The 11,531-nt window shown below is 48.0% G+C and overlaps 1 protein-coding gene across 2 annotated transcripts; it reads right to left on the bottom strand.

Annotated features, from left to right (window-relative positions):
- Nucleotides 1-384: 384 nt before the first annotated feature.
- UBLCP1 (ubiquitin like domain containing CTD phosphatase 1) lies at nucleotides 385-11,322 on the bottom strand. Of its 2 annotated transcripts, none has more exons than XM_072145480.1 (10): nucleotides 11,014-11,322; nucleotides 8,274-8,365; nucleotides 8,033-8,118; nucleotides 6,898-7,013; nucleotides 6,551-6,649; nucleotides 6,263-6,300; nucleotides 3,787-3,885; nucleotides 3,511-3,627; nucleotides 1,819-1,946; nucleotides 385-868 (listed from the first exon to the last, which is right to left on the bottom strand). In XM_072145480.1, the coding sequence occupies exons 1-10, from the start codon at nucleotides 11,192-11,194 to the stop codon at nucleotides 841-843; spliced, it is 984 nt and encodes a 327-aa protein (XP_072001581.1). In that variant the 5' UTR covers nucleotides 11,195-11,322; the 3' UTR covers nucleotides 385-840. The 2 variants fall into 2 exon arrangements, with proteins under 2 accessions (XP_072001581.1, XP_072001582.1); XM_072145481.1 differs by having other exon boundaries at nucleotides 8,033-8,114; nucleotides 8,279-8,365; nucleotides 11,014-11,321.
- Between the last annotated feature and the right edge of the window lie 209 nt (nucleotides 11,323-11,531).

Here is an 11,531-nt window from a genome sequence, read left to right on the forward strand (position 1 = left end):
ATCAGACATATTGGATTTGAAACATGTCCAGTCATCTTATGCACAAAGCAGCCCTTCTGGCTCTCCGTGGACAGATGAAGCCAGATGAGGAACAGAGGTGATGGATGTCAACATCCCAAGTGATGTCTGACAGCGACTTATTCTCCTCTCCCTACTGAGAACACATGCACACTCTGCTGAGCGTGCATGTGTATTATTATGACACACCCCTAAAAAAACCATAAGGTAGCAGTTACAAAAAAGTACAGATAACATAAAAGCTTAGCCATTATCATATATGTATAGATGAAATAAGATGGGCTAATGATGGGGGTCCGAGTGTGGGGGCCCCATTGTACAAAGGGGCCCCCATTGTTAAATAAAATAAAGGAAAAACCTCGCTGATTTAAGGCCATATTTTTATTGATATTGTCATTGGCATATCTTAAACATTTTTTTTTTTTTCAGTCGTCCTCCATGTTTGGTAAATCATACAAAGCTGCTCCAATCTGCAACTCAAAAGCAACGAAACGACATAAGCAAAAAAAAAAAAAAAAAATTAAAATACGAAAATCATTCCATTTTACTGGGCAGTCGATATAAAAAATATAAATAAAAATCATCATATTTATCAAAAAGTGGATCATATGCAGAAAGCACCGGAGGAAGGGGGAGCTGCAGCGTCTGGATTACCCCCAGTACTGGTAAAAATGGGCGCATGGGGGGGGGGGGGTGCTTAGTGCTATGAAAAAGGATAACTGACCCAACATAAAACATTCAAGTTTTGACTCCACAGCTTGTCCATGCTGCCCCCTCCCACCCCCAAAAAAATGTGTGAGGCTCTTCATCAAAGATGATCCATTATTGACCTTGTTTTTTTGAGAGATATCTGCAATGTTAAAGAGAAGAGAGGGGTGAGAGGGGTGAGAGGGGTTATAGTCGGGATCCCCAGTGGAGAGATGGGGAACATGTCACATAGTATGGGGATAACCTGCGGATCGGTGGGAGTGTCTTGTACCCTCAATCCCATAAACAGTGAGTAGAGAGGCTGTACACGTGCTCAGACTGCTGCTCCATTCATTTGGGGTACCACTGACCCCGTTTTCTTGATCCATTGTCGGTCCCACCCCCACAACAAGTTATACCCCATCCGTGGCAAAGTTTACTGTGATACAAGGTATTTTGTTTCACCTTTGGATGGAGTATGCAAATGTAGGGGTAACTTTCTAAATATTCTCCAATGCGAGACCCCCACAGGAGCTGTTCCTACTGGTGAACAGTTAAGATATTAAGATTTACTTACAGTTGCCATGCCACTCCCGATTCCCTGCTAAATGAACTTCCTGGGGGGGGGTCACAGGAAGTGCTAGTAGAGGCCATTGAGCCAATCACTGGCAGAGGGGTGTGGTTACAGATCCAACCAGTGATTGGCTAAGCGACCTCAGCTAGTGCTTCCTGTGTTAGGAGAAGCCCATGCAGTGCAGCTTGGCCTGGACTCAGCACCCTGTAAAGCCCACTTGAAGGGGTTGACTTTGGGGCTTTGGATTGGGCATCATGACTGAAACAGTAGAGGGTAACACCCAGTCCCTGCCCCAATCAGTGATCATACACACTAGCTGACAGCTGAGTATTACAGTTATTCCCACTCGCCTCGCTCTATATACACACTCATAGTTATCTCAAGGGGTGGAGAAGACTAATTTGCTGCCATGGGATGGGCAATGCTGAAATCTAAGCTGACGATCACGCTCTCCCCCTATAGCCTCCTTTGGGGTACATTTAGTCATGTCCCACACACTAAAATGGGTTTAAGTATATATCAGGGAAACAAATCCTTACCTCTCCCAGTGTTTGTGGTTAAGCTCTGAGAGGTCTTCTAGTTTAGCAATTTCTTTAAGGTATTCGGAAAGCTTCAAAAGTTCTTTATCTTTATCCCGATTCAGATGTGCTTTCATGAAGGGTCTGATCTGTTCAAGAACATACATAAGGTAAGAGCGATAGTTGCCTGTAATCTCTGGACTATAAGAAGAGGTTTATTACATTTAAAGAAAGGCTTATTAAATTTACATCATATGGTCCAAATCAGGAGGATCGAGTGATGCCAGACCCTCCTGACTGCTGTCCTGGAGATCAGGGGAAGTGCTGACAAAGCTCTTCACCCGATCTCTCAAGGAGCAGTGTGTCTACACCATTCCCTCCATCACCACAAACCTTTACAGGACCTCACTGGATCACATGATCTAACAAGCTGTGGGGCTGCTGGAGGGAGCAGAGATCATAATACTGAGAAGATGTAGAAGCTGCTAATACGGGAGGGATGAGGAGATGCGGAGGCTGCTAATGCAGAGGAGATGCGGAGGCTGCTAATGCAGAGGAGATGCGGAGGCTGCTAATGCAGAGGAGATGCGGAGGCTGCTAATGCAGAGGAGATGCGGAGGCTGCTAATGCAGAGGAGATGCGGAGGCTGCTAATGCAGAGGAGATGCGGAGGCTGCTAATGCAGAGGAGATGCGGAGGCTGCTAATGCAGAGGAGATGCGGAGGCTGCTAATGCAGAGGAGATGCGGAGGCTGCTAATGCAGAGGAGATGCGGAGGCTGCTAATGCAGAGGAGATGCGGAGGCTGCTAATGCAGAGGAGATGCGGAGGCTGCTAATGCAGAGGAGATGCGGAGGCTGCTAATGCAGAGGAGATGCGGAGGCTGCTAATGCAGAGGAGATGCGGAGGCTGCTAATGCAGAGGAGATGCGGAGGCTGCTAATGCAGAGGAGATGCGGAGGCTGCTAATGCAGAGGAGATGCGGAGGCTGCTAATGCAGAGGAGATGCGGAGGCTGCTAATGCAGAGGAGATGCGGAGGCTGCTAATGCAGAGGAGATGCGGAGGCTGCTAATGCAGAGGAGATGCGGAGGCTGCTAATGCAGAGGAGATGCGGAGGCTGCTAATGCAGAGGAGATGCGGAGGCTGCTAATGCAGAGGAGATGCGGAGGCTGCTAATGCAGAGGAGATGCGGAGGCTGCTAATGCAGAGGAGATGAGGAGGCTGATAATACAGAGAGATGTGGAGGCTGATAATACAGGGGGATGTGGAGGCTGATAATACAGAGGGATGTGGAGACTGATAATACAGAGGGATGTGGAGACTGATAATACAGAGGAGATGCGGAGGCTGATAATACAGAGGAGATGAGGAGACTGATAATACAGAGGAGATGCGGAGGCTGATAATACAGAGGAGATGCGGAGGCTGATAATACAGAGGAGATGCGGAGGCTGATAATACAGAGGAGATGAGGAGGCTGATAATACAGAGGAGATGCGGAGGCTGCTAATACAGAGGGGATGAGGAGGCTGATAATACAGAGGGGATGAGGAGGCTGCTAATACAGAGGAGATGAGGAGGCTGATAATACAGAGAGATTTGGAGGCTGATAATACAGAGGGATGAGGAGATGCGGAGGCTCATAATACAGAGGGGCTGCTAGAAGGACTACATTTCCCATCATGCCGTGTCACACACAGACTGTAGGTCACTAACCTTTAAGCCGTTCTGTGGATTCATCAGGAAGTTGCGCCCGATGTCGTCAAACATGATAGTATTCTTCTTAGTGTAGAACTCGCCGTATTTGCCCCATATCACCCCCAGTGGCTTCACCTAACAAACAAAACGTATGGGTCACGTCTCTATTCACTGACAGCAAGAACATAATGCAGCATAACACAAGTGTGGGAAACCAGGCGGGAATGTGTGTAATTATTATTTCTAGCCGGAGATGAGAGGGAAGGTGTTACCCGCGCCCGGGCACTTGCTTACATCAATGAGGCCTCTCCTGGGCGTGTGCACCGTGATCATGGCCGCGCTGTCCAACATGAAAGCGATCTTGTAATTGGCGTTGGTGCTGACACCCAGCTCCTAAACAGACGGGAGGACAAATTATAGCTTTATACATTGACAAAGTATAATTAAAAATATCGAATGTATTTTTGCTCCCCTGCAAATTAAAAAAAAAAAAAAAAAAGCAAATACAAAGTGAGCTTAACCCCTTTGTGACCGCTGCTCATTGGTGCCCGAATGTCCAAGTGAACTTTTGACGATATCCTCAGAACTGCTTCACATACAAGTAAAATTGTATAACCCTTTACCAAAAGATCTTATCAATATGTACAGTGTCAGCCCATCAGCATTTCCCAGGTTCAGAGGCAGAGGGTGCATGTACTTTTGCAAAGTGTCTTCTGCATGTACTTTTGCAGCTCCATCTCCATTTTGCCTTTACCTAACATGGTGATATCTCGTGTGGCACCTAAAACACAGTTCTGGTGTACTATTAAAGGAAATCTACCATTTGTTTTCATGCATTATGAACCAAACAGACTTTGAGAATGCTATAGCTACACTGATGCAGGCACATATCTTGTGTAATCCCTGAGCTGAGTGGTTTTGCTGAGAAAAACAATTACACAATTATGATAATGAGGCTCTGTCGCTCCTTTGCCTGGCTAGACACTTCTCCTCTCACATTAAGTACTGTATGCACTGTGTTGTGTCTGACAGGCAGAATTAATCAATCGCTGCACCATCCCCCAGCTGCTGTGTATGAGTGATCCACCTCAGGTTGATTAGTCCGGTCTGAAAAGTTCAGGAAGCTCCATGTAATATGTTAATGTCGACAGCCAGCAGCACCCAGTTTTTCCAGGGTCCTGAATGTTATAATTTGTTTGTATAATATTCAGTAAAACCACTCAACTCAGGGATTAAACAAGATACAATTCTGCATCAGTGTAGCTACAGCAATCTCAAGGTATGTTTGGTTCATAATACATAAAATCAAATGGTAGGTTTCCTTTAACCCCGTGCTGCCGAAACCGGTTTCCCCCTTCCCGACCGTGTCCTATTTTTAGAATCTGACTATAATCTCACTATAAGTGTTTATAATTTTAGAAGGCTTTATAATATCCAGGCGATTTAGAGATTGTTTCCATGTCACAAATTGTACTTCATTGAAAAGTTTTTTTGCAGATTGAAAAATTTGAGAGAAGTTTTGCTTTTCAAAGTTTGAAATGCAGCTAGTTGGACCACCCAAATAACTTAATAACTACCATTTCCCTAATGTCTGCTTTATGTTGCACGGACTCTCATTTTTCTAGGATGCTAGAAGGCTTTAGGTGCGATTTTTCTCATTTTCTAGAAAATTGCCTAGAATCTTGTTTTGATGGACAACTCTGCTTTCCAGTGAGTTTGCGAGGCCTAAATAATAGTAAAATTACCCCATTATAAAAACTGAACCCCTCAACATATTAAAAAACCCCAACTTTTACAAAGACTGTTAAAGGGCACCTACCACCCTGATTCTACCTATAAAGGTAGAAGGGGTGGTAGGTGGATGGATGGGACGTGAGGATAGCCCTTTTATGGGCTAATCCTCACGTCCCGGGTGTCTTTTACAAAACTTTATTACATCTATATGCAAATTTTTTTATGCGGCTACTGGGGCGTGGAGTAGCCAGACATGAGGCTACTAGTCGCGGCTACTCCACGCCTCAGTAGCCGCGTTACTCCGCCTACCAGATAATCTTCGGCGCGCAGCTCCTGGTAGCTGTGCGCCCTCGTCCGGGTCCCCTGCGTTCTGCGCATGCACAGAATGCAGGCCTTCGGCTGCGCGGCCGGGACTACTGCGCATGCGCAGTAGCCGGGGGACTCGGACGAGGGCGTGCGGCTACCAGGAGCTGCACGCCGAAGATTTCCTGGTAGGCGGAGTAACGCGGCTACTGGGGCGTGGAGTAGCCGCGACTAGTAGCCTAATGTCCGGCTACTCCACGCCCCAGTAGCCGCATAAAAAAAAATTTGCATATAGATGTAATAAAGTTTTGTAAAAGACACCCGGGACGTGAGGATTAGCCCAAAAAAGGGCTATCCTCACGTCCCATCCATCCACCTACCACCCCTTCTACCTTTATAGGTAGAATCGGGGTGGTAGGTTCCCTTTAAGCTTTTAAGTGTTTCACAGGGGTTAATACAGGTCAAAATTACATGGATTATTAGAAAAACTACCAGGACCTATAATCCAAATTAAACTACCCATACTCACCTATACTCCGCTTCATGTATTATTAAATGAATTAGCTTTGACTGGAGTGTTCCTTTAAGGATAAGTGATCAATTCTTTTTTTTTTTTTTTTTTAAACCCGGACAATCCCTTTAAGAGCCCAGTACTGTTCTGCTAATCACACATCCGCTCACCTACCCGTCTGCGCACATTGCAACTTTGTATGATTTAACACAACCCCCTCACCTTCATTTTGGCTTCTATCCATTTCATGCTGGTGGCCGCTATAAAAAGTAAGATAAAACACATTATACATAAAAAAAAAAAAAACATAGTAGATGTGATATAATATACAGTAATTAATCCATCCCATCTTCACAATTCTTTGAAAGAAACTTTGCTAAACTATATTACTTTTAGAAATTGTGTTCCTCTGTTATTCTGTAACAGAACACTGGAACCTGAATCCGGAGGGGGGCAAGCTCGGTTTTGTTCCCCACTCCTGCCCCGTAGGAAACCCCATTAACTACTTACACCATATCACAATATCATAGTCTTCATAGGCAGAGGTAAGGAATTCGTGCAGGTACGGCCTCATCAGCTCCAGTCCCGTTTCGGCACAAGATCGATGATCTACAAGAGTGAAGAAGTTGTAGAACTATAAGAACGTTACACTACACAACTGTCATTTAAAGGGGGTTTCTAGATTATTTATGAGGGGGGGGCAGACCCCTTCCTATCCGCTGCCTCCAGAAGAACAGCTCCATTCTCCGTCTAGTGGCTGCTCTGTGTTACTGCAGCTTGAATCCTAGAACAACTAGAACTGTTCTTTACAAAGACACTTCTGATAAATCGTCTGCATAAGATGAAGACATATTCACCGAACAGCGTGTAGTCGACGTCTAGGACCAGAAGTTTCTTCCCTTCTCTCGGTGGATTTAGGACCTCGACTTTATAGTCTTTGACACGACGGGAAATCTTCGACAGATTTTCTTCTCTGAAAAACACAAGTTGTGAAACGCAGATTAACATCTTGCCGCTCCAGTCCAGTACAGGCGGTTCCCCCACTAAAGAACACCCGACTTACAGACGACCCCTAGTTACAAACGGACCTCTGGATGTTGGTAATTTACTGTACTTTAGCCTTAGGCTACAATAATCAGCTGTAACAGTTATCACAGGTGTCTGTAATGAAGCTTTAGTGTTAATCCTGATTCTTATGACAATCCAACATTCTTCAAATCCAATTGTCACAGAGACCAAAAAAAATTCTGCCTGGGATTATAATGATAAAATATACAGTTCCGACTCACATACAAATTCAACTTAAGAACAAACCTATGGACCCTATCTTGTACGTAACCCAGGGACTTCCTGTACTTCTTGTGGAATGTTTTAACATATACAGGCAGTCCCCTGGTTACGTACAAGATAGGGTCCATAGGTTTGTTCTTAAGTTGAATTTGTATGTAAGTCGAAACTGTATATTTTATAATTGTAAATCCAGACAAATTTTTTTTTTGGCCCCCAGTGACAATTGGAGTTTCAAATTTTTTTGCTGTAATTAGACCAAGGATTATCAATAAAGCTTCATTACAGACACCTTACAGCTGATCATTACAGTCTGGGACTATAGTAACATCCAGAGACTTCACCAGAGGTCACAGTGGGCAGAGGGGTCCGTCTGTAACTAGGGGTCCTCTGTAAGTCGGGTGTCCTTAAGTAGGGGACTTGGTGTACAGTTTGCTAATGTTGGGAGGTTAAAGGACCTGCGATGATGTCATCCTGGTCACATGACATTACTGCTGTATGAAGAGAAAGGAGCTTCATTCAGATGTGGGCCCGGAGGATAAGGACTGGTTTAGTGATGACCTGTACAATGTGAAGGTCAATGCCCAAGGCTGGAGCCATATAGACCCCTTTAGAGGTAGGAGGGGTTATTATTCAAGTGGGTTTTACACAACTGTGTCTTGTAGAATTGGATTATCCCCGAGATGACATATTGTGAATACATACCGATTTTCCACCTCCACAAACTCCTCCTCAATGTCAAAATCGTTGACGACATCATCATTGTCGGGAGGTGGGGCCAGCACATCTTCCTGCAGGAGACAGAGGACAGAATATAAGATGGGAGCAGCCAATAGGAAAAAAGAATACAGCCCCTTTAAGAATGGAGAAGTACAGGACATTCCCACCCCTGCTCTCCCCCATCACCCATACTATTATACAATGGGGTGCTGCAGAATACTGTTACCAGACTTTCCTCCCGGGTTCCCATCATCATGATCTTCGTATTTGGTTTCAACTTCAGGACCCCCAACTTCACGCTGTTATCCACTGGTTTACCTGTACGACATAGGAAACCAAAATCAATAGTAAAATCCAGCAGAACATATAAAAATGACTGAAGATAAAATCCCTCCAAAACTACAAAAACTTACTATATCTGCTGCTGTCCTAGATAACTTACCAAGACTGCAGCATATCCTACATACAGTACAGGGGATGACCAGTAATACTCAATCCTGGCCCACCTCTTTCACATTTAATGCTTTACTGTCAACAGTGAATTAATGTATCAATGAAGGGAAACTGCAGAACTGTGATTCAGGGGAAGAGGGAGCAGCCGCTGCTTTAGAAGGGGAAGAGGGAGCAGCCGCTGCTTTAGAAGAAGAAGAGGGAGCAGCCGCTGCTTTAGAAGAAGAAGAGGGAGCAGCCGCTGCTTTAGAAGAAGAAGAGGGAGCAGCCGCTGCTTTAGAAGAAGAAGAGGGAGCAGCCGCTGCTTTAGAAGAAGAAGAGGGAGCAGCCGCTGCTTTAGAAGAAGAAGAGGGAGCAGCCGCTGCTTTAGAAGAAGAAGAGGGAGCAGCCGCTGCTTTAGAAGAAGAAGAGGGAGCAGCCGCTGCTTTAGAAGACGAAGAGGGAGCAGCCGCTGCTTTAGAAGACGAAGAGGGAGCAGCCGCTGCTTTAGAAGAAGAAGAGGGAGCAGCCGCTGCTTTAGAAGAAGAAGAGGGAGCAGCCGCTGCTTTAGAAGAAGAAGAGGGAGCAGCCGCTGCTTTAGAAGAAGAAGAGGGAGCAGCCGCTGCTTTAGAAGAAGAAGAGGGAGCAGCCGCTGCTTTAGAAGAAGAAGAGGGAGCAGCCGCTGCTTTAGAAGAAGAAGAGGGAGCAGCAGGCGCAGCCACTGGTTTAGAAGAAGAAGAGGGAGCAGCAGGCGCAGCCACTGGTTTAGAAGAAGAAGAGGGAGCAGCAGGCGCAGCCACTGGTTTAGAAGAAGAAGAGGGAGCAGCAGGCGCAGCCACTGGTTTAGAAGAAGAAGAGGGAGCAGCAGGCGCAGCCACTGGTTTAGAAGAAGAAGAGGGAGGAGCAGGCGCAGCCACTGGTTTAGAAGAAGAGGGAGCAGCAGGCGCAGCCACTGGTTTAGAAGAAGAGGGAGCAGCAGGCGCAGCCACTGGTTTAGAAGAAGAGGGAGCAGCAGGCGCAGCCACTGGTTTAGAAGAAGAGGGAGCAGCAGGCGCAGCCACTGGTTTAGAAGAAGAGGGAGCAGCAGGCGCAGCCACTGGTTTAGAAGAAGAGGGAGCAGCAGGCGCAGCCACTGGTTTAGAAGAAGAGGGAGCAGCAGGCGCAGCCACTGGTTTAGAAGAAGAGGGAGCAGCAGGCGCAGCCACTGGTTTAAAAGAAGAGGGAGCAGCAGGCGCAGCCACTGGTTTAGAAGAAGAGGGAGCAGCTGGCGCAGCCACTGGTTTAGAAGAAGAGGGAGCAGCAGGCGCAGCCACTGGTTTAGAAGAAGAGGGAGCAGCAGGCGCAGCCACTGGTTTAGAAGAAGAGGGAGCAGCAGGCGCAGCCACTGGTTTAGGAAAAGAGGGAGCAGCAGGCGCAGCCACTTGTTTAGAAGAAGAGGGAGCAGCAGGCGCAGCCACTGGTTTAGGGGAAGAGGGAGCAGCAGGCGCAGCCACTGGTTTAGAAGAAGAGGGAGCAGCAGGCGCAGCCACTGGTTTAGGGGAAGAGGGAGCAGCAGGCGCAGCCACTGGTTTAGGGGAAGAGGGAGCAGCAGGCGCAGCCACTGGTTTAGGGGAAGAGGGAGCAGTAGGTGCAGCCACTGGTTTGGGGGAAGAGGGAGCAGCAGGCGCAGCCACTGGTTTGGGGGAAGAGGGAGCAGCAGGTGCAGCCACTGGTTTGGGGGAAGAGGGAGCAGTACGTGCAGCCACTGGTTTGAGGGAAGAGGGAGCAGTAGGTGCAGCCACTGGTTTAAAAGAAGAGGGAGCAGCAGGTGCAGCCACTGGTTTAGGGGAAGAGGGAGCAGCAGGCGCAGCCACTGGTTTAGAAGAAGAGGGAGCAGCAGGCGCAGCCACTGGTTTGAGGGAAGAGGGAGCAGCAGGCGCAGCCACCGGTTTGAGGGAAGAGGGAGCAGTAGGTGCAGCCGCTGGTTTGGGGGAAGAGGGAGCAGCAGGCGCAGCCACTGGATTAGGGGAAGAGGGAGCAGCAGGTGCAGCCACTGGTTTAGGGGAAGAGGGAGCAGCAGGTGCAGCCACTGGTTTAGGGGAAGAGGGAGCAGCAGGCGCAGCCACTGGTTTGAGGGAAGAGGGAGCAGCAGGCGCAGCCACTGGTTTGAGGGAAGAGGGAGCAGCAGGCGCAGCCACTGGTTTAGAAGAAGAGGGAGCAGCAGGCGCAGCCACTGGTTTAGAAGAAGAGGGAATGGCCAGCCACTCGTTTTACCACCACTAAAAGAAGGGGTTTAAGCAAACAACGATTACTTGATGTTGGTTGGGGGGCAGCCAATGCCTGCTTATTTTGTGGTCTCATGACCCCTGATTTAGGTGTACAGCCTCTGTATGATAGAATATAATTTGAAACCATTAAATTCTCCTACAGATCAGTGAGATCTTCCCTATACTCCCTCAACCCCCTCCCCCCGATCCTGGCAATCAGCCTCATCCTGGGGCACTAGGACCCCCTCATCCCGGGGCACTGGGACCCCCTCATCCCGGGGCTCCTCTCACCCTTGTACTTGAGGCCCAGCAGCTTCTGTCGCTCGGGCAGGACCCCGGTGAGGCTCTTGAGTGAGTGCTTGAGGTCCAGCACCGTGTCGTCCTCAGTCAGGGCAGACAGCGGGAACTCCTGGCCGCCCCATTTGATGATCAGGGACAGGGTCATCGCTTTGGGATGGAGGCTCCCGGCCATGTCAGAGGATGCTCCGCACCGGGGCCCCTACACCATCAGCGCCGGCTACAGGACCGCCACATGAAGGAGCCGGCACCGCAACACAACAACACGGAGCGGAAGTGACGTCCGGGTGACGTCCGACTGCGTCATGGCTGCAGTGGTCGGTAGTCATGGTAACGCTTCCTGCAACTGCCTGCGGTGCCCTGCGCCTACATATATACAGTGTAGCGGAGACATGTATCACACTAACAACCAGGGGGCGGATCCCATGAAAGATCATGTCACAGGAGAAAGGCTAATGCACACAGTGATGTCACAGTACAGGGAGAATACACACAGTGATGTCACAGTACAG

This window comes from Engystomops pustulosus, chromosome 4, assembly GCF_040894005.1.
Source record: "Engystomops pustulosus chromosome 4, aEngPut4.maternal, whole genome shotgun sequence".
Taxonomy (NCBI): Eukaryota; Metazoa; Chordata; class Amphibia; order Anura; family Leptodactylidae; genus Engystomops; species Engystomops pustulosus.

Excerpts from the sequence above, each read along its gene's own strand:
- UBLCP1 (XM_072145480.1), bottom strand. The coding sequence starts at position 11,194 with ATGGCCGGGAGCCTCCATCCCAAAGCGATGACCCTGTCCCTGATCATC. Across the intron at positions 3,886-6,262 it reads GGATAGAAGCCAAAATGAAG|GAGCTGGGTGTCAGCACCAA; the intron begins GTGAGGGGGTTG and ends CCGTCTGTTTAG. Across the intron at positions 3,628-3,786 it reads CCAGGAGAGGCCTCATTGAT|GTGAAGCCACTGGGGGTGAT; the intron begins GTAAGCAAGTGC and ends TTTGTTTGTTAG.